Source organism: Festucalex cinctus, chromosome 5 (genome assembly GCF_051991245.1).
Source record: "Festucalex cinctus isolate MCC-2025b chromosome 5, RoL_Fcin_1.0, whole genome shotgun sequence".
Taxonomy (NCBI): domain Eukaryota; kingdom Metazoa; phylum Chordata; class Actinopteri; order Syngnathiformes; family Syngnathidae; genus Festucalex; species Festucalex cinctus.
The window spans coordinates 7,318,449-7,344,850 of NC_135415.1; the positions used below are offsets into that span (position 1 = coordinate 7,318,449).

The following is a 26,402-nucleotide window of genomic DNA, read 5'->3' on the forward strand; positions in this document are numbered from 1 at the left end:
CAATCACAGGGCGAACGTGTCAGCTGCGTGACGTCACTCCCGCGGCAATTTGAAAGCACGCACGGATTATTATTATTTTTTTCACTTACTCACTCACTCACTCACTCACTCACTCACTCACTCACTCACTCACAGAAACTTACGTGTTTGAATGAGTGAGTGATGAAAGAAAAAATCCGTGCGTGCTTTCAAATTGCCGCGGGAGTGACGTCACGCAGCCGACACGTTCGCCCAGCCCCGTTTGCGACACGCCACCCCCGCTCTGCGATTGGGTGGAGGGGTGTAAACACGGTCTTTCCACAGAAACGGCCCGCTGTTTACAAAACAAACATAAAATGGCAAAATACAGGCTGGCGGTGTGGGGGCTTTAGGACAAAATCACCACCAAAGATTAACATAAACACAGATGTGTAGACTGAGAGAAAGTTAAAGTGTGTACATCCTGTATTTAAAAAGTGCATTTTCCTGAATGAATTCGGCAGACAGCCCCTTTAAGAAAGACACAAATTTGTTCACAGAAGACGATGTATTTGTTGAAAAAAAATAAAAAATAAAAATAAAAAATACACTAAAGTACTCATTGTGAAGAAGACACCAGTTGTAATATTGTGTTTCAGTGATGGTACAAAAAGAAACTACTTTCTCATTGAAAAAACATCAGTTTATGTCTTGAGTAGTTTTATCGTAGATTATCATGGATTTATTACCCGACCAATATATCGATAATCACGGTATCGTCATATTGTGAGACAAATGTTATTGCGAGTCTTGTATCGCATATTGTATCGTATCGTGAGCTACCCAGAGGTTCCCACCCCCAGTATGTATAGGATGTATGTGTAGCGGGTGTATTGGAGGGGTTTTGCTGTAATTGGATGGGGTGTTGCGAGAAACAATGCTGCCATTTTTGTGTAGTCACATACCCGGCAAAGATATTCTCAGCATAGACAAAGACTTAAACACGTCAAGTGGGAGGAATTCCGTCTAGACGTGAACAGAAAGCGACGTGGGGTGTGCACATTTTTGGGGGAAGGGGGTCAGTGGAATAATCACTACTCAGTTATTGTATGCAGTCTTTGCTGCATCAGCTGATGTCAGCGCATTCTCAGGCAGCACTGTAATCAGTCACATGAAATTGATGACATCGAGACGTGATCAAGACATTACATTATTTTTACAATACATTATCATACATACAAGGCATTTCACAATATTTACACTAAATCCTGACTCATCATACTGTCACTCTGCTCTGGTGGGAGGTGCTCACAAGAGAGTTTTTTCCCCCCCATAATCAGACTACAATTTGAACTTTTGTGCTTCTAGGAAATGAAAATCGAGACATTAAGGAGGTTATTGTTGGAGAAATCTCAAATCGAAATTAGAGATGTCAAAGTTAAAGCATTAATTTTGGAGACTAATTTAATTGAGCGTTTAAAAAGTAACTCCGTTGACTCAGTTTTATTTACTTCCTGTTGGAGTCAATGGCACAAAGATAAACAAACGTGGACTATAGGTAGTTTTACTTTCACTTTTACTTGCTTGTTGGAGAAAAGAAATCTATTAAATTAAGACATTTAAGTACGTAAATGCGCTGCTGGAGTGTAGCGCCCATGGACAGAACTACCCGGTAAATCTGTAAGAGAGCCATTTTGAGAATTGTGTCTATGAGAAGAATAGAAGAAATACTGTATGCCAGTAAATATGACTCAGTTTTAATCATTTTCTTCAACAGCTGTATTTTACAGGAAAAGAATCATATTCAATGATTTAAAAAAAAAGCTTTGAATCAAAATATACTTTCTATTTGATGATTTTATATGAATTCAAGAATATTTATTATTATAATTGTTGCAGAAAATAGTAAAAAAAAAAAAAAAAAGTAGAAAAATGTGATTAATCGCAATTAATTATGGAAAATTGTGTAATATATTAGCTGATTTGATTAGAATTTTATTTCAAACATGTATTAAAAAAAATATTTAAAAATAATGAAAATAACAATTGTGAAGCCAAAACTTGTAAATAGCAAAAAAATAGTAATAAGAAAAAAAGCAATAGAAGCAAACAAGAAACAAAACTTAACCTCATATTAAGCAACAAAAGATAAAAAGTGAGACAGTCTTTGGTAAGAAGTTAGACATACATGTTTGTAAAGGAGCAGGAAGAAGTATAAACTCTTATATTCCTTCCCCTTTATATCCATTTCAATATCAAAATATCATGTTGCTAAACATAGTATACTATTAGGCTATCTGGTATATTACTAGACTTAATGAGGATTAATTCACTTGTGATTCGGAATAAGTTATATACCATATATACTTGGCTTTTACATAACAGCAATAATGCTAATATAATAATGATAATAATAACAACAATCTGCGACTGGCTGGCGATCAGTTCAGGGTGTCCCCCGCCTACTTCCCATAGCCAGCTGGGATAGGCTCCAGCACCCCCCGCGACCCTTGTGAGGAGGAAGTGGTTCAGTAAATGGATGGATGGAATAACAACAATAATAATATTTTTTTCCCATTATCACCATTATAGTCTAACCAAAGCGTTTCCCATAATCTAACCATTATTTCCACAACTATTATCAAGCCCATCTTCCTCCTTATACCTCTCAAAAAAATTTATTTTATATTTCTTTTTAAGAAAATTTTATTGCTTGACAGCACTGAAACATCCAGGTATTTAATATTTATTTTAGTTAAATAAAATAAATAAAATCTAAAATATAAATAATAAAATAATTACACATAATTTAAAGATTCTTAATTGCTTTAAACTACATTATGTCGCCGCTTTCATAAATGTAAGAAATTCTTGTGAACAGTAAATTTCAACAAAATGGAAAAATACAAAAAAAAAGTAAAGTTGTATTTTCACATGAATTTGTGGGAAAAAGAAATATTCAAAGAATCAATGCATGGTTCTATGAATTGATATCAGAGAAGGAAAATTGATTTGATTAGCAATTTTTTTTTAAAACACAGCCCTAATTTTGTTGCAATTGTATTCACTCTTAATTTATGCAACAGGTGTTTTATTTATTTAATGTTTTTTTTTTTTTTTAATTGTACACACACTAAAAATCTTTAAAAGTTTTGCAATTGTTGCAGCTGTCTCACTGGCAGGGCTGGACTGGCCATCTGGCATACAGGACAGATGCCCGCTGGGCCGGTGTCCTTTGGGGCCGATGTGGTACTATTCAATGATAATTTTCTTCCATTTTACCCTGATAGACCAGCCCATAATTTAGAAGGACGGCTCATTCATCCATTTACAATATCACATCAAACTGAACCAATAAACGTCAGTGGTAGCCAAGGGCGGTGAGAAATCGGGCTGGGCCAGCGGGCCTAAGTGAAAATGCCAGGGCCGATTATTTGTGCAAGTCCAGTCCTGCTCACTACAATAGTGTTAATTATTCGAAATCTGAGGTTGACCACATTTAGCAGCGTTATTGGGAGTATCGAGAAGCTCTACTATGTGCTACGTGTGCGCGTGTGTCTGCCTACCATCGCGTCCAATAATTGAATGCAACGTTGCAGTTTTGGTCTTGTCTCACAGTAAAAACGGAAGAGTCGCCTTCCGATAGGTTGTTTCTCACAGATGCTGACATAGTCCTTCTCTAGAGAGAGAAAGACAATATTTTACGACACAGCAAGACACACTTTGACTCACACTCACACACAAACCATACCAATGCTATTGCCCAGCTCAGTGCACTGACGTATGTGGGGGAAACGAAGGATCTCCTTCCATTTCTTGCTCCTCCCTTTCCGCTTGCCTCCTCCACCTGCAGCGGGAGCAAAACAAGGTTTTCTGAGCGGGCAGCGCAAATGAAGGCCCTAAAATGACAACAGTGAGCGAGAGACGGGGTGGGGTTGCTGCAGGCTCCCCGCTGAATGAAATCATAGTCTCAGCTTGTTTGTTGAATTCATAGATTACGTTGTACTTCCTCTCTTAAATCTCTGACGACTTTTCTCAAACCTATTCTGTCCCCTCTCAGTTCCCATCAGGGGCCAGAACATGAATGCCAGACTGGATTCCACTGCTGTGAATAATCAAGCATTCGCTTCCTTCAGCATCAACCAATTCAGTCAAAATCTATTTGCTCATTAAAGACAATATAGTCATTTATACTATTTTAATATTAGTAATTAAATCATAGATTAATCTTGCTCTCATCACTAAGCATCTTATTTCCGCCATTATCCGCACAAGTACAAGTGACTACTTTTGATTCATTCCAGCTGTTGTGTCCAGTGTCTTATTTGTTTGTTTTATTGATGTATATCCTGTCTCACAAACTGTCTGAGAATTCCTTAAACTGTGAAGTGCAGTGGAAAACGACAGCGAGCGACCCGACCGCAATATTGCAAGCATGAGAACAGGAAAAGCAATGGCAAGCAAACATCTTTAAGTAATAAGCCTGGAATGTGAGCGGCAGCACGTCATGCTGGAGCCTCCGAGGGAAAGCTTCAGCACTTTTGTCTTCGCATTACCGCCTCATCCTCCCCTGCTCTGCACTTCCACTTCTCCAGTAAGTCTTCTGTTACCTCCACCAAGGAGGTTTCATTCAGTTTAACAGTTCTTCATTTTTTTTGTCCTTGCACTTGCCAATCAATCACAGGGCACATACTGCATATACACCATTTACATTCGCACCCGTTGGCAATTTAGCATCTCCAATTAACTCATTTACTCCCAACTGTATTTTGACTGATTTTGCATGGCCCACAAATACACTGTTCTATTGATATAAAAACATGGAACCTACCAAAAGAAAGATGAAAGTCTCTTCTTTCATCAGGAAGAAAATTTATATTTCTATCTGTTTCCGTTTTGCAGCAATTGGCATTAGAAGTTGCATAAGTGGCATAAGTTTCATAGTTATTCAAAATTCCTGTTGAAAACATTGGCAAAAAGAGCTTGTTGCAACATGACCCTTGGCTGATCTCTTATACTCTGCTGCCATCTGCTGGCCGTTTTTTTTTTTTTTTTTTGCAATAACTGCCATTGCGCTTAAGCGCCCTTTTCAGGTCAGAAACTGCAACAAAGCCTACTGTATGCTCTAACACAACTAAAAAACAAAAACAAAACATAAAAACGTATAAATATGTTTTTGGGAGTGACGACCCAAGTATTAAAAAACATATTTATATGTTTTTGGGTGTGAATGAGTTAACCTGTAATGCATGTCTGGAAGCCAGCGTACCTGCAGAAATATTCCATATTAGAAGGAATGAAGCAGAGATTCGAACCTTCGCTCGACTGTGAGGTAGATGTGCTCACCACAACCATACTGTACTTTAGTTTGCTTTCAATCTTGTTCAATCAAATCATGTTTTTCTAGGATGAGTGAATAAAATTCTGAGGATGCCAAATATCTATTTGAATAAGTATTCTATTTATTTGAATATAAATGTAATATTTATTTGAATAAAATTCTGTCAAATAAATATCTGACATCCTCAGAATTTTATTTGCACACCACTGGTACAATTGTGTGTGCAGGGTCAAAATACTGTGAATTTTGTTTTATCTGTATCAAATTTACTTTGTTTCAGTTCCACTTAAAATGACTGTGACTAAAGATTAGAAATGGCAATAAATCTTGTGATCGAGGACATGTCACCATTTGTTGTGAATCACCTAATTTCATGATTTGTTGAATTGTACTCAGCTGATTCGGACTTACACTGAAGTAATCTATTCTGCGTTGACCTTTTGAAATCTGTTGCAAACACGTTGATCTCTGATCTCATAAATTATTCTGACTGAACGAACAATGTCACCGATGCGCTTCAACATTTTGGAGAAAGTATTCCCAGAAGTGGAGAAAACTGAGAGGAGGATCAGTGGTCTAATGGCAAGTTGTCCTAAAACATTTTTCTTAGGGATGGGCAAGTACCAGGTATTGGTATTGGACTGATTTGATACCAGGCCTTATTTCAATGTATCTGTACTCACGACGTTGGCCACTATTAGTATCGGCCACCCTCTTGTAGCCTTTTTATAATCAGGAACTAGAAACTATAAATTAGAAGAACAGGAAATTGCTAGGGCTGAGTAGTATTGATACTAATTACCTGAATTAGATTTAGATTCACAAGAGTTCAATTTGATTTGATTTGTTTTTCAATTCAATTATATTAGGACATGCTAAAAATTCTACAAACATTAAATTCCAAATTAAATAACACGGCGGCAGTAACCGGTCAAATGATTTAGTTTATTTATGTTAATGAAAGTAACAGGTGTTATAATCACTTAGAGTTTCACAAACATTGACATCAGTAACAATGAGATGAAAATACTATTTTCATTATCATTCAATAATTGCAGATATAAATTAAGATAATTCAGAATCTTTTTAAAGTGCAATAAGTGAGGTCTTTCGTAAATGTAAGAAAATACTTTGAAATTTCTATAAACATTAAACAGTAAATTTCAAGAAATCAGCTAGATACAAGATACAAGTCAAAAACATTTAGGCCTTTGAAATTATATTTTCTCATGAATTTATGGGGAATAAAACATTAAAAGAATCTATTTATGGCTTTATGAATCGATATTGGGCTATGAAAAGGAAACATTGATTTGATTTCATTTTTTGAACCTAGTCTTAAAAATGTACATTAATTAATTTCATGCTTTCTTTAAAATGATCGGTCGTTCCTTTTTTTTCTTTTTCAATGTATCAAAAGGAGTAGGAGTATTGGTACTACTTGGTATCGGCAATTACTTAAGGGTAATACTTGTACTGGTATTGATCTGGGCAAAAAAAGTGGTATCGAAGAAAGAACATCTCTAATTTTTCTACATACTTGAACATGACAGTCATTTGGAATAGATTATTTCAAAACACACTTTTTCTACACGTGACCCAGTCGAAATGTTCTTTGTAGCAGCTTCAACACAGTTGAGAAGAGGTCATATGTCCCCAGATGAACAGCAAGCTTGAATGTATTAATAACTCAAGCCAAAATATCCCCTAAGAGAATCATTAACTCGCTGCACCTGCTACTCATCAACATTGTTTTAGACCTCATAAGCTATAAGCAGCCACACACGCTCATTTAAGCTCCTGGAAAACAGTTAATATATGAAGTTACGTACCACATCTGCGTGCCCGACTGCGTTGCCGCGTGCTCCAATAATTGAATTTCCTTCAGGGAAACCATGACGTCTGTACAGTCAGAGTTAATCCCCACTCTTGCCACCGTTTTTTGGAAACTCAATGACTTATTGTGGTAGGTCACCTCACCATTATTCCTAATAATTGTAATAATTATCAATTTTTAAACAATGGTGCTTTTGAGTCTATCTAATTTCTCGTTTAAAAATGTCATCTCCAGTTTACTAAACTGATTTATGTCCATTTTTCATGTCATGTCACTTACTGACCTGCAGAGTCAAATGTATAACACACTAGGGCTGCATTATATTGGAAAACATGCAATATGTGATATAGTTGTTGAATATAGCGATATCGATATTATTGCGATATTTAACATGTACCTAAAGAAATGGCATTTTTATGATCTAATAAAAGAATTACATTTTTTTCACACGGCAAAATAATCAAACTCAATGTATTCTTATTCTTAATTAATTGTAATTACCTCTCGATACTGTTCAACTATTGGATGGCAGTGCACATTTTCGTTAAGTGCAGTGTTCCAACTATTAGGGCTGGGAATCATTGACTGTCTCACGATTCGATTCGATTACATTTTTGGGTCTACGATTCGATTCAGAATCGATTTTTGATTCTCTAGTCAAATGATTTTCGATTCAGAATTATTTGATTGACAAATGATTTCTGCTTCAGTTCACAGATATGCACAACATTGTCATGATGCACTCCAGTCTGCTTTGCAAGACAAAATTAGTCTTTTTTGTGTGTTTTTTTTGTTTTTTTTTGTTTAAACATTTATCAATTTTGTATTGTGCCTTTTTTTCCACAAAAACAGCATGTGGGCTACAACTGCCTTTTCCCCTTCTTCTTCATTTCTAATTTAAATAAAATTTTTTGGATATTAATATCGATTTGATTCGATTCATAAATGAATGAGAATCTCGATTCTTTTATGAATCGATTTTTTGGCACACCCCTACCAACTATGTTTTGCATGTGCATTATTAGGATTTGAACAGCCACGTAACTAGGGGCGTGGCAACCAAATAAAAAGAGAGGGTGAGGAGGGGATTTTTTTTTCAGAGAGTGTAGTAGTGACTTCTTTCAGTCAGTTCCTGTCCTCTCTCCTCGCGAGCTTTGAACTGAGTGTCTTCTCTCCTTTTTGCCATGTTTAATAAATGTCAAACAGGTAAACCTGACAGTCTGACTGGTCAAATTCAGATAAAAGCATAACATTCCATATCAAACTTATTGCTTCGGCCAATATCACAATATTGATATATTTTTCGATATATTGTGCAGTGTTTTCAAAACATTTTCCCCATTTCCACATACACACAAATGAACATGAATAAATCAAACTCATACAACACATTAATCTGTCAGTGTGTGTTGTGTTTTGCTGTTAATCAAAGGAGTCTAAATTCCACTTTAGTGTTTGTCATGTTGAGCTGATATCCACCTGCTCCCTCAAGAGGAAATTTTCAGGATGTAACAAATCAGGTCGATAAAGCAGTTTGTAAAAGGATGGTAATATCACTTCAAAAGGAAGATAAGTCCAAAACTAATGAGTAATACTAATAAAAAATTTAAAAAAAAAGACAATTTTCAAAAATATATATTATGTCAACAAACTTGCCACTTGACACTTAAAAGTAAGGAACGTCTAAATCATCTGAGAAACATTTTGCCCTTTGCTCCCAGGATTTATGTATTTATTTAGCTTATTAAACAGTATCCATGCTCTGAGGGTCCGCCAGTTACTGCACACAGGAGCAGAAATACAGGCCGTACTGAGGCGTTGCTGTGCACAAGCCCACGTCAGTTTAATTTGTTCCATACGGGCTGTGTGGTCACTGCACTTTATTTATGTTTCCCCTTCACAGTTGTGACACCATCAAGGCACGTCAAGTCGAATAAAAATAAGGTTAATAAAGAGGGAAGGACGTCCTCCTGGCGCAAGACTCGGAGGTTACCGGTATGCAAAACATGTATGTGTTTGCTTGTGCGCGTGCAGACAATTGTAGCGTGATCTCTCTGTTAATATCTTTATGCTTGGTTTGGCCTCATCCATCCGTATGCTGAAACACATTTTTGTTTGATAGTAAAGTGCAAGTCATTTTCAATACTTTAGATTGAGCTATCATTTGTATAAATAACACATATTGTACATGGAGGACTTACCAGAAGTGAGAGATTTGTGAAAAATATGAACTTGACAAAATGTGGATATAGGTCGATTTCGGTTCAACACCAGCAATACTGTTTACTGTCTTTATGTAAACAAGTTAGTGCTCATGTGGTGTAACAGTCAAGCACTTCCTTGGAGTTCCAAGTAGGGTTAATTTTGTCAACAAAAAAACTCAACAAAAATAATTTCGTCAACACACATTTTTCACCGGACTAAAACTAGACGAGACTAAAACCTTCATTAATAAACAATAACTGGGACGAAATCAGTATGCATTATTGTCATGTAGACGAGACACAAATATACTTCGTTGAATAAAAACTGGACTAAAATCTATGGACATTTTAGTTAATGAACAAAGACGAGATGAAAATTTTATGATTTTGTAAAATCCTGTCTCTGCTAATTTTGTCATGTGACACACAATGACACACTCCTTTCAAATCTGCAGCTAAAGAGTGCAACATGCATAAATACATGGAACAGACAATAGGTGGATTCAAGGTGAAAGGTTAAAAAAAAAAAAAAGTAAATCATAGTTATAATGCAACAGTAATCCAACGGCGATAACGTTCCAACAATAATGTTAATCCGACAGCTAACTAATGCTGGCTACTTACTAGCTCATAGCGTGGAGCTATTGTAGCTACTTGTTGATATACTGTAATTGTGTGTGTTGTTTTTCATCAAAAAGATGAGTTGAGTTGAGAACATTTTATGTGAAATAGTTTTTAGATCTGAAAGCTGGGTGTCCAAACTACGGCCCAGGGGCCATTTGCGGCCCACCGTCCATTTTTCAGTGGCCCGCGACATATGCTAAAAATGGCATTTGACTCAGTTCAAATAAAATAAACAAAACAAAAATGTTTGGAGATGGTCAAAGTAAGAGGGGAGGGTATCAAAAGCAGGTGCGAATAAAGGTGATTTTAGTTAACTAAAACTAATGAAAAAACTAAAACTATAATTTAAAAAACAATATTGTTACCGAAATAAAATAAAAACGAAAATGCTTTTTAAAAAACAAAAACTAACTGAAACTACATTTTATGTTTACAAAACTAACTAAAACTAACGATAATTATAGCAAACATGTCCTTCGTTTTAGTCTTTGGTAATTAATTTAACGCATGAGCCTTTGGGGATGATTTTAAATGTGATTTTTAGTAGATTTATTTTTATATAAACCGGAATAATGACGTTTGAAAGTATGTCACACAGAAGTGACGTCATCTAGCAACAGCCAATAGAAAAGCACCTTCAAATGATGCTGCTCACATGTTTTTTTTTTAAATATTGTGCACAAGTAATACACATTTAAAAAAAAAAAAAAAAAAAAAAAAAAAAAACTAATACTAATACTGAAACTAACAAACTAAACTAAAACTAGGCATTTTTTAAAGAACTAAACTAATAAAAACTAACAGAACCACCCTGAAAACTATTAAAAACTAACTAAAATGAAAATTTCCAAAACTATAATAACCCTACTGCCATATTACAAATAAATTGGTTTAGATACTGTAGCATTTTTCTAAATATGCAAAAGTGCAAATAATGTTATGAAGAGAAATTGTGTTTAGTCCTAAAAATTGTACAAATAATTTATGTGGCCCTTGCATCCTTCTGATTTTCTGTATGTGGCCCTCAAATGAAAAAATTTGGACACCCCTGTCTTAAATGTTCAACATTATCACTAAACATTAAACATTAAATACAGGTGTTAAATGATTGTCCTGACTAAATCTAGACTAAAGCATTAACAATTTTTGTTGACTAGCCGAATAAAACTGATTTCTTGCACTAAAATAAAGACAAAAATGCTGGATTTATAGTCGACTAAAAATGGACTAAATAAAAATGGGATGAGGTTGATTAACGATGGTAAAAACTAACAAGCGTGATTGAAACTTGACTAAAACTGAGAGTAAATTTAAAAATGTCTAATAAAATTAACACAAGTTACAAGGAGACACCAGGCGGCAAACTCTAATTTCTTAACATTCACCCTACCGGCCTGATAGTTTGTTCATAAACGACTAATGAGCCAACGCTTATGATCTAGTTCTCACATCACCTCCTTTGCCTGAATTTTGAAATGTCGGTCTCACAGTTGAGTCACTCCCGGGTGGTCAGAAAGGTATCAACACACTACAGTGATGAAAAGCAGCACCATGATACAAACGCCTTTGTTCTCACTAAGTCTTCCTTTTCCTGCTCCTCCACAAAGTCCGACTGTTTATGAGATTGACGTTATTGGCATTACAGCTGTAGGATGTGTGGACAAAAGGTAACAAAAGCCTATAAGCAATTGCAAACATTTAAGATGAACAAATTAAGGAAAAGAATAGCTAATATCTAACAAAGCATTGTCATGAAAAAGGCATATGGGCACACGAGTGTAAAAGGTGTGCATTAGCAAAAATTATATCAAAATGAACAACAGTAAAAAGACAAAACAATCCAGTACAAACAATAAAAACCCTACGCAAACTTCAAAGGTTTGTTAAAAGAAGATGTATTGGGGCCAATCCTAGGGCTTCCTGCACTTGTTTCACTGCTCTTTGTGCTTGTGTGCCTCAGGAAGCAGAGAGAACCACTGCCCAGACCCGAGCGCAAGGAGAGGACTATAGCCGGAAGACGCTCTTGCCTGGTCCACAATGATGTCATGTGGGTCCCTCTGCTCTGCAGCATTATTACCGTCTCTCAACTAGCTTCTCCCATCATGTACTTGATTTCGTCTGCACTCCCAACAAACATTTTTCACTTGGCATTGTGACCTATTCATTTACTTCATTATCTGAGGATGGGGGGGGGGGGGGGGGCGACACCTGCTAAACTGCATTACGTGAGGTCATAAACCCAAATATAACCATGACAACTGCAAATAGATTTTATTATCAGCAATATCAGCATCCGCATGTAGCAAAATTCCAATCTGAATTCAATCATTGTGATGATATTCCTTCATGTCCTTATAATCACTATTGCTAAAAATAGCAACCAACCCAAGGGCACAACTCGAGTGAGTTACTACACTGAGGTAGTCAAACCGGTCCATGACCTCGCAGCAGTTGTTGCTGCAGTGGTTTTGCTACTGTGTATCATGTGTTCATAAGGAGGAAAGTTGCATGAAATGACTGAATTCTCACCAGAGCAGAGAAGGCAGGGTACCTTTCCTGTCTCGGAAGAGTCAGGTGCAGCGCGTTTCCTGTTCTAATAATACATTAACTATGGAATGAGGAAGGGAAAAAGCATAAGCGCAGCTCACACATTAAATTTTGACATATTATATTACCTATCTTCCTGTTCGATTACAATGGACCATTTGTTGGGCAGTATTTACATGCTCACAGCTGCTGAACTGTGAACCAAGCTAGCTATAGCATTTAGCACTAATCGCACTGTTAGCTAAAGTTTTAGCACAACCGCCAGTGACATGATTGACGAGCAATGTGTATACATTTTTTTTTCTGTCAGGGAAGAAGGACGACCTTCCTTTCCTGTATATTGACTATTCCGAAAATCCAGGCATTTATGATATTTCTCCATTATGCAACACATGGCAAATTCTCCCTTTGGTGAAAACAGACTGGATTGTATTGCTTTTGCATGTGACTAGCATACAAACCAGGCAGACTGTTATACAGTCAAATGAGTCAAATCACATTTTGAAATCAAAATAATCCACACACATCAAATTACATGGATCCAAGTCCAAAGCTTTTCAATGGGCCGAGTGCATCATTTCCCCGAGTTGACCACCATTTTGACTTGTGATGTAAGCTCGGAATTGTCAGTAACAAACCTGAAGCAAATTTTTTTTATTTAACAATATAGTACAGTAAAAATCCGACAACATAACAGGGCGGTTGAATATATGGCTACAGATATCGAATATCTCAGTATTCGAGCAGCCTACTGAAAATTCTATAGAATAATCATGTACTCATTGTAAGTGATATTCTTACTTAATACAGCCCACTTTATAACGTTCTCATCAATTTCAATAATGTGATGATTCACTTGTTCGATAATAATCAAGAAGGATTTTAATCACTTTATCTAGCTCATTAAATAGGAAAACTTTCCCCCACACTTTTTAATAGGGCTGGAAATCTTTGACTGTCTCACGATTCGATTCGATTACAATTTTTGAGTCTACGATTCGATTCAGAATCGATTTTCAATTCTCGATTCAAACGATTTTCGATTCAAAATTATTTGATTGACAAATGATTTCTGCTTCAATTTACAGATATGCACAACATTGTCATGATTTACTCTAGTCTGCTTTGCAAGACAAAATGACAAATAGAGACATTAAAGTGTCTTTTTTTTTTGTTTAAACATTTATTAATTTTGTATTGTAAGTGCCTTTTTCCACAAAAACAGCATGTGGGCTACAACTGCCTTTTCCCCTTCTTCTTCATTTCCAATTTAAATAAAATTGATTTTTGGATATTAATATCGATTTGATTCAATTAATAAATGAGAATCTCGATTCTTTCATGAATCGATTTTTTGGCACACCCCTACTTTTTTAGTAGGTCAGAAACAACATTAAAACTCATTTGTGGTAAATATTAGTGAGCTACCTTAAGATGTCAGAGAATTGGAAGGAACTGATTTCAAAAGCAGGACAATGGTCTAAATTTCTAAACAGCGATTTATCAAGATGGAGTTTATTCATCTATTTTGCACAGTAGTCACAATTGTTTTAAGACTTTTATTAAAGCAATGGCTTGGTAAAATTCAAAACAAGTTACAAATAGTTTGAAACAAGTTCTCCCGTCACAGACAAGCTAAGACACTGACATTTCAAGTGCATAAACAACGACGTCACTACAAGTTTACGTCAAGACAGAGCACGTGAAGCCTAACATAGCCACAGTGTGGTTAATGGCTTGTGCCTGTGAATTGCACAACACAATCACTTTTGACAAGTACATACGTACGTCATGGTAATATGCTTCTGTTTGAATAGTTTTAATGTGTAACTTTAGCGTTCACTCAATGATTTCCACAACATTTACCAGAGTATAGTATTAGTATATGTGGATAACTGAATGCATGTGTCCCTGGAATAGGGTTAACATGATAACACATGGCCTTCTCTGGCTGTCTCTTGCCTCTAAACACAAACACACACATTCATATCAAAGTGTTTGTTCCATATTTTACCAAAATGTTTACATTCCAAATGGTTTTGTCCATGTTGTAACAACATTTCAGAAAAGAAAAAAAAATCCACGAGACTGTTTGCGGGCTTCAGCTCCTGACACAAACCTGCTGTTTCTTGCTTATCTTGCCTTCAACATCTGTTTTAGACATGCTGCAAGTTTACTTTCTTCTTTCCATTGCTTTTTCTAGTCTATACTACCCTGCATACAACGATTGATGATTTTACTGTACATAATTAGATGTGATAGTGTGATACCGTCACACTTTTTTTTACTCCTAAAGTCATTTAAAAAAAATATTTACGCCAAATGTTCCAGTAAATACATAACTATTAACTACCATTACTTACAGTAATGAGTTCATGGCAGTTTGAAGAAGAAGTTGCAGAATCTTACTGCTATAAATGATGACTGCATGTTGCATACAGCTGCTGACTAAGCATGAGGGCTTTAAAACATGCTGGAGATATTGATTATTCACAGGCTAATGCACATAAAGTATTCAATGGATGTGCTGTTAAAATATGGCCACAAGGCAAACAGCACATGGTAGGCACAATAAAATGTTACTTAAGTAATCTATTTATATAAGTTGGAAAACTCATGATGCACTGTGCTGCACAGGAGCAGGACTTTTGTGGCGTATTATACTGACAAAATTGAATGTTTTTTCTTCAGCCATTTCCATTTGGCCTATCTTTTCTACTCTAGATCATTCTCTCCTCTATTTCCCAGAGTTCCATTCAACAACCCCTGAAGAACAGGCGTGAACTTGTAGCATCCAGAGTTGCATATAGTGCATGTGTGGGCAGGGGCAGCGATAACAATAGAGATGCAAGTGCCACAGAGCTGAATATTTCCACTCAAGAAAAAAAATGAGTCACACTCCCACTCAAAACACACAGCCTTGTGGTGTTAATGTAGAAATGTGCATCTCTGCTTCTTCTGTGGTTGATGCCTTTCATCAAATCAAATGTACTACTGATTGTAGAACCAACAAGTCTCTGTTAGACTCATATTCAACTTTGCTTTTTAACAAGTCATTTACAGAAATATTATTGTCACTTGACCTAGTATTATACTACATATATACATCTGAATGTCACTGGAAAAAAAAACTGACCTGGATTCAAACACAAACCGTGGCTATAAGGCCACAGACAGTATTCTCTGTATTTCTCCTGCTGGAATACAATTAACCTATTTTAGAACCACCCATCTCCACCTCTATACGCCTGTATGCACTACGGTTGTTCAACCAAATAAAACTCAACAGAATCTCGTGGAATAGTCTCATCTTTTCGAAGAGATCCCCGAGAGGACAGCACAGTGTGTGTTGGTGGAGAATGGACGGATGAGGAGAGCACTATTTTGCTACAGGCCTAATGGCATTAGTTAGCTGACGTTGTGAATTGAGCTAGACACAATGAAATTTACGAAGGTTGCACAGCTCTTTTTCACAAGAATTTGGTTAGAACCACTTGTCAGCATCTATCTTGCTGTGACTTGTTGCGGTATCGCAACAGCTCCCTGATGATGAGTTTTGACACTACTGTATGTTTAAACCGTACACAAATTACTTGTACGGACAAATACCTCATGGCTGTTAGTGTTAGTGTTTTTCTCATTTCCTCTTAAAGGGCAAGTCAACATAAAACAATTGTTGACAATAGTATCTTACATAATATGTGACGTCACAAGTCTATACACGACATTGACATTTGTGGAATATTTGTTATGCAGCAAACTCTAGCAGTTTTTCTCAATATCATAAGGCGGTCATTTTGCCACTTGATGTTGACTGAAGATGACATCAAAGTTACTCAGGGCTCAGCAATGACCAATCACAGCTCACCTGTTTTCTGAAGATGAGCTGTGATTGGTTGTTACCTGAGACCTGAGTAACTGTGATGTCATTTTCACTTGAGAGCAAGTAACAAAATGGCCGCCTTCTGATACTGAGAAAAACTGCTGGATTTTGCTCATATTCCCCTAACACAATATTAACCAGAATACTGTACTAGTGGAGCTGCATAGAACATATTGTCAAGAATTTGTTTGGGGGGGGGGGTGACTTCACCTTCAATTAATACAGCTCTGTATGTTGTAACCAAGTAGTGCACTCCATTTTGCATTCACTGCATCAAACTCCTCAAAGTACACAGAATTCAAAATGATCAACATGATCATATGGGTAACATTAGGGCTGTGCAATTAATCGAAATTATTCCTCTCGGCAATTACAAAATTAGCATAATCGTAAAAAAAGATTATTAATACTAATTTTTGAGTTGTTTAAATTTATACATTTGCACCTTTTCCAAAAGGAACTTGCATAATTACAGTGTTTCAAAGAATTTTGTCTTCATATTTTTATTTGTTTTTTACATTTAAATATTTTCTTGTTTTGCACCAAAAAAAAATCGTCCTGCTGCACAGTGTACATGCTGCACTCCAACTTCAAGTTTTTGCCATCATAAATAAATAAATAAATAAATAAATACATAAATATTATTATAAATATATATTATTATTATAAATTCTGTTTGGTCCAAAAGGAAGTTACATGATTATAGTTTCTATTTTTTTTTAAATTGGTCTTAATATTTTTAAATGTGTAAACATTTTCATGTTTTGTAACAAAAAATAAATGATCATCCTACTGCACAGTGCACATGCTGCACTCTCACTTCAAGTTTTTGCCAACATAAATAAATAAATAAATAAATAAATAAATAAATAAATAAATAAATCATTATAAATTCTGTTTGGTCCAAAAGAAACTTACATAATTATTGTGTTTATATTGTTGTTTAAATTGGTCTTAAATGCGCAGTCTGCTGGATTCACTCAGGAAAATGCACTTTTTAAATACAGGATGTACACACTAACTTTCTCTCAGTCTACACATCTGTGTTTATGTTCATCTTTGGTGGTGATTTCGTCCTAAACCCCCACACCCCCAGCCTGTATTTTGCCATTTTGTGTTTGTTTTGTAAACAGCGGGACATTTCTGTGGAAAGACAGTGTTTACACCCCTCCAGCCAATCGCAGAGCGGGGGGGTGGCGTGTCGCAAACGGGGCTGGGCGAACGTGTCGGCTGCGTGACGTCACTCCCGCGGCAATTTGAAAGCACACACGGATTTTATTTCTTCACTCACTTATTCACACATGTAAGTTTCTGTGAGTGAGTGAGTGAGTGAAAAAATAATAAAAATCCGTGCGTTCAAATTGCCGCGGGAGTGACGTCACACTGCCGACACATTCGCCCGGCCCCGTTTGCGACACGCCACCCCCCCCCACCCCCCACCCGCTCTGCGATTAGCTGGAGGGGTGTAAACACTGTCTTTCCACAGAAACGTCCCGCTGTTTACAAAACAAACACAAAATGACAAAATACAGGCTGGGGGCGCGGGGGTTTAAGACAAAATCACCACCAAAGATTAACATAAACCCATATGTGTAGACTGAGAGAAAGTTAAAGTGTGTACAGCCTGTATTTAAAAAGTGCATTTTCCTGAGTGAAACCGGCATACTGGGGCTTTAATATTTTATAAACATTTTCTTATTTTGTATCAAAAAATAAATAATCATTTGAATATCCGTGATTTCAATTATTGCCAAAATAATCATGATTAGTTTATTTTCCCCCCATAAATCGAGCACTACTTGACATGCAAAGGCAGTGCGTGATGAGAGTGTTTACTTGTACTTGAAGAGGACAGCTTTTCATTTTATTCATACGGGCACATTGAGGTGTGTGAGATGCACTACATGGGCAAAACACAAAAGTAATTAGACAACTAACAGTTAATACATTTGGGTTGGGCTAGGACAGTGGTTCTTACCCTGGGTTCGATCGAACCCCAGGGGCTCAGCGAGTCAGTCTCAGGGGTTCGGCGGCCATCAAGAGACACACTCAAATGATTCGTGATGACACATCCCGCTTGGCTATCATTGGCAGAAAACTGCAGATTTACAGTACTTGGTTGTTAATTTTACATTTGATGGGTGTGCAGGCACCCCAGAGATCCAACTTTTTTGTATACAAACATTAAAAAAGTAACATTTCCATGATGTATGACCTCTAAGAATATACTTAATAGCTAAGGCGCCATCAGGCATTTTTACAGCACCGTGTGAATATGGACCAAATGTCATCTATGTGCACAACTATTCAAAAAAAACAAAACTCCCATTTTTAGGCAATTAATTCTTTTGTAAACATGTCCAAAACCGTTTCCCATGAAAAGATTTTCCAAAAGAAAAGAGCTGTGTCATGACTAGGGTCATGTAAGGGTTATGCTTACAGTCATGACTAGGGTCATGCAAGTGTTATGTTTACTGTCATGACTAGGTTCATGTAAGGGTTATTTTATGCTTACTGTCATGACTAGGGTCATGCAAGGGTTATGTTTGGGACATGACCGTAAGGTCAAGTGTCTGTTTTGAACTGATGTAACCAGCATCTAGTTTCAACTGGTAAGATGCTGTGTGATGTCAGGAATCTTTAATCTCTTTATCTGGTCAACAGCCAATCAGATAATTCCACGTCAGTCCTGTTACCCACATGTCTAGCCACAACCAATCAGATCGATTCACAGTCTATATAAGCTGGTCTGAGAAGTGTGTTTTTGTCGGATTATTACCTCTGTTCCCCTGTGCACCTCCACAGCCCAAGTTAGCTTTGAGTCTCGTGATTCTCGATACATTCTCGTTGTTTCTCGTCTAGTCAAGTTTGTTCTACGCCTCTCGATGTTATGCGAATAAAGTGTTAAACTCTTATTTGTGTCTGCGCTTTTGGGATCCAACTTCGAAACATAACAAGGTGAACTTGCTACTGTATTACTTAAGCGGTTGTGTGTCAGCATCAGCAACCGAACATCCAAAACAAGGAAACCGAATGAGAATGCCAGCAGGCAGCGGGACAGTGGAATTTACTGAGTTACAGCTTTCAAACTAAATACTCCCGCTCTGTTACCATAATTTAGTGAGGCCATCTGGATGCAGCACTCCAGTTTTTTTCCCCCCTGTACTCTCATTCATTTCAACAGCCAGTGACGTCTGCCGGTTTTGGAATCTACAACCGCCGCTGGGAGGAGTTGTGAATGGGGAGGCAATGTACGCACACACACAATGGAGTGCGGTTACATTTACACAAAGGAATTCACCCGAAGAAATATACCATACAGGCTGCTATTAAATATAAGCTACTGTTAAATAGGCATGTTCAAGCACATGCCAGTCACAAACTCCATGTCAGGCCTTTTCTTTCTGTTGATCAGCTGTCACACCAGCAGATTTCGCAAATAATGCATACTGTGGCGTACAGACAGTGATGGCATTGTCAGAGCATTGAGAGTGGCAGTCAACTGATACACGGATGACCATGCTGAAAGATCACGGTGTTTTATTTCACCGCACGCACTCATCATCCATAAAGTATCTTCCATAGAGACCGGAGAGCGGCTCTACAGGAAGATGGAGATCGGATGGCAGTTGCCCACTCAGTTTGTTATGTAACAATCAATCTGATTAGATAGCTGATGGGCTGTATCTAACTGATGGAGCACAGCACACTACCATTCTGTATTTTATGTAAGACAGTGGTCGTGATTGCTTTGTTTTTCTGCTGGTGAGTGGGCCACTGGAAATAGAAAATGAGTCATATTTTCTTCTTTGGGAATGACATCAAACAGATCAAAAATCCATGATGAACATTTCTACAATGTAGTTGTCTCTTTAAGAGTCAATAACAAAACAGGGCTGGAAGAAGGCCCATTTGGCCACTGATGGTTGAAACATCAACAGAATTGTATTTCTGAACTTCACTAACACCCAGTGTTTATTTTGGATTTAGAGGTTGTGAAACTGTCATGGACAGAGAGCATTTGGAGGGAGGATGGATGCCGCACAAATTTACACAAATCTGATCGGCGAAATGATATTTTGTATTTTATTCACATTTTTTGATTGGTTGTAATTTCTTCAATTCACCGATCAATGAATGACGTCATTGTTCAGCTCCGCAAAATAAAACGTTACAGAGCACAATGCCGACTTTTCTCCATCAAACCTACAAAATGGAGAAGCAGAAGCTATTGCCTACAGTTACCCTAGCGTATGCAGCTGATTGCGCAAAAAAAGTAATAACACCAACAAGAAGAGCAGACGCTACAGAAGGTGGGCATGGCTATGGTTGTACGGGTGAGGAAAGCAAGGTCTGTCTGACCACAGCTCCTCACTTCATACAGTGGCATTTTAGCGGATTTTTCTCCTTCATCCATTACGCTCTTATGATTGTTGGCAAAAGAAAAGACTGATATAAAACAGCTAAGGTTATCACCTTATACTAAATAATTGAGATGATGGGAACGCACTGTGACTCTAGTACATTTTTAAAACTTCCTTGTGATTTTCAATTTTTAATCCGAGACTAAAAATCCTTAGGTCTAAACCCAGTACAAAAACTCGTGAATTTGCGAGTTTATAAAGTGGCAGATTTGCGAGAAAAAAAAACTCAGAAACTTACGAGAAATACATGTAGCGTAGCTATAATCTCATCATTTGAGGATTTGTTGGTGGTTAATGGGACTGTTTCTAAAATGAAAAGGCAGGATGAGACAGATTCATTCTTAATTTAAACTTTACTTGTCATACACGGCAAATACAGCGTTTTTCTTCTAAAAATAATTTGTGTTCAAAAAGAGTGATACATTTGCATCATAAAACTTCGCCCTAGAAAAAAAGTCATTCTCCATTACCGCCGGGCACTATTTTTCTGTTCGTTCGTATCACTGCGCGGCGCACTGCATACAGCTGATAGGCGCACCTTCCACCGTAATTATAACTTCGAAAAGACAAACAACTTGTAGATTAGTGCACATCTATCAGCCGTATGCAGGGCGCCGCGCAGTGATACGAACGAACAGAAAAATAGTACCCGGAGGTAATGGAGTCTGACTTTTTTCTAGGGCGAAGCTTTGTGATACAAATGTATCACTCTTTTGAACACAAATTGTTTTTAGAGGAAAAATGCTTTATTTCCGTGATCCAAGCCAACTTACCGGACTACTTTCCTCTCGACCAAAACCGGACCAGAACTCGTGTCACGGAACGCTGTCAGGGCAAAGTCAGTGCTGATCTCACACTTCTAGAGGTGAAGATGCAGATTCATGTCCAAAAATCCGAACTATCCCTTTAAATGCTTGATCCTCAGGGTGTAGACCTTCACAAAGTGAGGCATCTTTATCTCCTTATTTGTAAATTCTACCTAAAAGTATTGGTGCGAACATTCAAGTAGTACGCTACGTGTATTTCTCCTAAGTTTCTGAGGTTTTTTTTCCTCGCAAATCTGCCACTTTATAAACTCGCACATTTGCCACTTTAGAAAGTGGCAAATTTGCATGTTTTTTTTTTCTCAGGATATTGCTTGTTTGATGCAACTCTGAAAGTTGAGTGGGAAGTGTATAGAATACACATTTACATGTAAATATGTTAGCAAATAGCCATTGGCTAGTTTCTGTCTTTAGGTTGTAACATGTTTCAGTACTTGTGTATTGTTTTATATGACGCCATATTAGGGCCACGTATAAACATTTTTTTTAGAGGGCACTGAAAATATTATACTATAGAAACTCAAAGGGCCATCTCTCATTCCTTGGTATGGGACTATCCGCTGCCTTTCCTCTCCCACACACAGCTCGACACTGGAAAAGGACTAAATGGAGCAGCTGGGACAAGCAAGATCTGTCATGGGTTATTAACTGCACTTATTAATTTGTAAAGCTTGATTCCCCCAGCCCAGTCATGCTCTGCTTCCATAAAACAAATGTCCAGTCTGGCCTGTAGGCGAATGCATCCATTGGTTGGCGTTTTCGTAGCAAGGAAGCTTCTTGTTTCACTTTATTATGCCATTAATTCCCACAAAAGCCACTCAACACAGGCTGCCCTTCTTTTTCCAGAGTATGTCGTCACGGTGACATAAATTGACTGTCCCAAGAGCAGACTCTACTCCTGCGTCATGGCGCAACTCATCAGATGTTTTTGATACAAGACCCCATGTGCTGCCACAGCATTTGTGTTTGTGACACAAGGGTGCATTTGATACGCTTACTGTAGGACTCAGAGCAGATTAAAGTGGGCATGAAGGGATCATTTTATTTCTCAGGGGGACAATCATAAATATCGGAGAAATACACTGGCCACAACAATAAATACACCCGTACTAATCGTTATTTATTGACACTGTCAAAAAATGTATTACTATTAATGATGATTATTGATGTTATGTAGCGGTGTGAAATTACTCCAGATCCTACTGAAAAATATTTCTAATCAATGACAGCTCATTAATAGAGGGCACTAGGATGCCTCCTTCCTGCCCAGCTGAGTCACTTTAAAGGGACAAAAACTAAATGAAAGAAAATAAAAGTACTTCAAATTTTGTTAAGTTTGTTATAGGGCGGCACGCTGGATGACTGGTTAGCACGTCCGCCTCCTAGTTCTGAGGACTCGGGTATGAGTCCTGGGTGGAGTTTGCATGTTCTCCCCGTACCTGCGTGGGTCTTCTCCGGGTACTCCGGTCTCCTCCCACATTCCAAAGACATGCATGGCAGGTTAATTGGGTGCTCCAAATTGTCCCTAGGTGTGCTTATGATTGTGGTTGGTTGTTTGTCTCTGTGTGCCCTGCGATTGGCTGGCAACAGGTCCAGGGTGTCCCCCGCCTACTGCCCAAAGCCAGCTGAGATAGGCGCCAGCGACCCTTGTGAGGAATAAGTGGTCAAGAAAATGGATGGATGGATGTATAGGTATATCTGTTTTTAGATTAGTGTCTCAAATGAAGATAGCAGTTCCACTTTGGGCGTACAGAACACCACCAATAGACTTAAAGGTTTCATGTGCGTAGTTGGTCCTCGCACTACATATTGAGCACCGTTAGGCTTTGAATTCCACCGCCCACAACCCATAACATTTAAACAGAGTACCATTGAAGCTGACACCATTTCCGGTCTGGCATCGGCTGATCAGAGTGGCTCCTGTCTTTGATGGGAACTTGTCTATCTAGCTTCCCGTTCCTATGAGCATCTGTGCTTCAATGACAAATTTGCCATTCAAACAGCCTTGTGAACCGGCATAAGCCAATGTTTCCACAGGCCTATTGGTAGTTACGATTGAACACTATGAATTCAAGCAATAAGAGGAATAAGAAGGCCAGCAATTTTTTTAATCGGCTTCACTGTTTCCAATCAACAGTTAAAATTTATAAAGAACACAAATTATTTAGGTTGCTTGTATGATTTAGAATGTTGCTATTGTTATTGATGTCACCTTGAAACACTCATGTTGAAATATGCTCAAAGCCTGTTCTTCACCACTTCAAGCCATTAAATCAGTTCATTTAATGCATGCCTGACATTGTCACATCAAAGTCAAAGTTTGTGTCATTATCTTGAAGACACACTTTTTGATTCAACTATTGCGCTCAATAAAGCAGGTGTATCTGATTCTGAAGTGTCCAGTGAGTGTAGCCAGTTGATGAAAACAGATAGGGCTACGTTATAGTTCTATTGCAAGAGGATTAGTATGACAATAATGACCCCAAAATTGCATTTTAATACATTAATTGTAATACAGTCGCCTAATTTATTTTACTTGCATGCAATTCCTCAGATCTGATCACCATTACAATGGCCTTTCCACTTCCATCTAGCTGACAGCACATCTGTTGGCTACATTTATAAAACTGTCCCTAGTCTGTATTTTTAAAAGAAAAGAGTCATTGGTTGAATCAACGTGTGCATCGTGTGTGGAGAGTGCAATTGGAGCGCATTAATTTTTCGTAAAGACTAAAAGCGGATGTGGGAAGCAGGTTTTGCTGAATTCTCAGTGAATCGCTTCAAGCGTTGGCAGTAACGTAGTACAAGGTGCGGGAATCCTCTGGTGGGTTTACCTGCAGGCTGCAGTCATGACCGGAGCTCTGTCGAGCTCAGCTTTTAGACACATTTCACCGAGAAAGCACCATTATACACTTGCATCATTGGTGCGTCAACTTACCCTCTCTGGCTTTGAGCAGTACAGTGTTGGCCACGATGTTCTCCAGCTCCATCAAAAGAGAAAAAAAATCCCGAACGAGGAGGTTCACGGTACACAAACGTCTGCAGTGGAACCACCGTCCTTTGGGCTCGAACGGCCCGCGTAAAAGCGTATTCACTCCTCGTAGGCAGCCCAGCAAATTTCACTCATGACAAAGTCGTATGAGATGAAAAAGGGTGTCATGGGTCTGCTTGCAGTGTAACACGGGCATGGTTCTTGTTGTGGGATGAAAGTGCGCCGCTGCATTTCTACTACCGCAAAGCCGTCCCATGCGTGACAGAATATCCCCAGGGCATAGAAAAGCACGCTGGTGAAAGTGATACTTGTTAGCAAAGCGACTCCCCTCGGTGGATTCTTCGCTGCGGTGCACCAGCGGGACACCGATAGCTTCACGTTTCAGCGGCAGAGGTTGGCGGAGTGCAGCAAAGAGGACGTCAGCGCACCCCTCTGCCCTATTGGTACGTCATCAAAAAAAAAAAGGGCTGGACCACCGGCCCCCAATTGTGTCAAGTCCACTGACGCTTCTACTTACCGGAAGTGTAGACATAAGTTCTCAAAGTAAAATAGTTTTTTTTTTTTTTTTTGCCGATTTTGATTCTTCTTGCATTGCTTGATCGCAGTGTTTCCCAACAGTTATTGAGCCAAGGCACATAGAAAAACATGTAAAAGTAAAAAATAAAATATATAAAATCTCACGGCCAGATGAAACGGTCAAAGTTCTAATGTCAACTCCATAAAACAGTATATTTGTCGAAATAATTATTCTCTGCATACTCATTTACAGTGGTGTGCGTGTTGGGTTTTTTTTTCTTGTCAAATCAATTTTCAGCATCTATGGCAGGATAGAGCAGGGATGGAAAACTTAAATGCTGCAGAGGGCCACAAGTACTCATCAGTGCTATTAGGGGCCCCCCCTCTATGACACTTCCAAACCAGATTTTTTTTTTTAACCATTCACTCACACACTCACACAAAGGTTTACTTCATGTAAGCCACATGGGGTTAGTTCAAAACCAGATGTATAAGAAAAAAATAACAAATCATGTTCTCAACGCATATAGATCCATTATCCTAATGTAACAACAATTTTGTCATTTTTTTCACAAAAACAAAAAATTAACTAACTCAATTTTATTTTAAATTTCTATATATTATTGAAGTACTATGTTGGTCCTGTATATCATTCCGTGTGTATATGTATGTATGTATGTATGTATTAGGCCAAGTCATGTTGTAATATAAAAGGCTCGGTAAAAATGCAACTAAGCCATGTCTGCCATCTAGTGGTGAATGTTGACATTCCAACTTAAAACTACAGTTAAACAATGTGATCTCCGGGCATTAGTTCATGAAATAAATAACAAATGTGAATGTATATATATGCTAGTTTATTTACAGTGATTTTATTGACCAGATCTTTTATAGGATAATCAAATAAAAAATAATTGTAAACCAATTGCAGGGTTCAAAAAGCTAGATTAATGCATACACACGTTGCAGGACTATTGGTACCGTAAATGCTCAGTACAGTAAGCCAAACTTGAACGAAGTGAGCCATATGTTCCCTTTTGCAATATTTTGCCCATTCCTGCAGTAGACAAATGGTACTTTGATACAGTGTACATGTACTGTACTTTAACCAGAGGATCACAAAAACATACACAGTAGAGTGTAAGTTATTTATTTTTTAGAAAAGATAATTGGTAGGAGAAAAATGTTGAGGTTTCTACAAGGCATGCACTTATACATACTAAAAAAGGACAGACTAACTTGAATCATTATG

General features: G+C 37.7%; 1 protein-coding gene across 2 annotated transcripts in view; it reads right to left on the reverse strand.

Moving 5' to 3' along the window:
- Window positions 1-25,090, reverse strand: part of grk5l (G protein-coupled receptor kinase 5 like) — a 40,809-nt gene extending 15,719 nt beyond the window's left edge. For both annotated transcript variants that reach the window (XM_077521323.1, XM_077521322.1), the window contains exons 1-3: window positions 24,581-25,090; window positions 3,710-3,805; window positions 3,525-3,637 (exon numbers count right to left, since the gene is read on the reverse strand). In XM_077521323.1, the coding sequence (XP_077377449.1) occupies window positions 3,525-3,637; window positions 3,710-3,805; window positions 24,581-24,632 (261 nt within the window). In that variant the 5' untranslated portion in view covers window positions 24,633-25,090. The remainder of the gene's footprint in view (window positions 1-3,524; window positions 3,638-3,709; window positions 3,806-24,580) is intronic.
- Window positions 25,091-26,402: the final 1,312 nt, after the last annotated feature.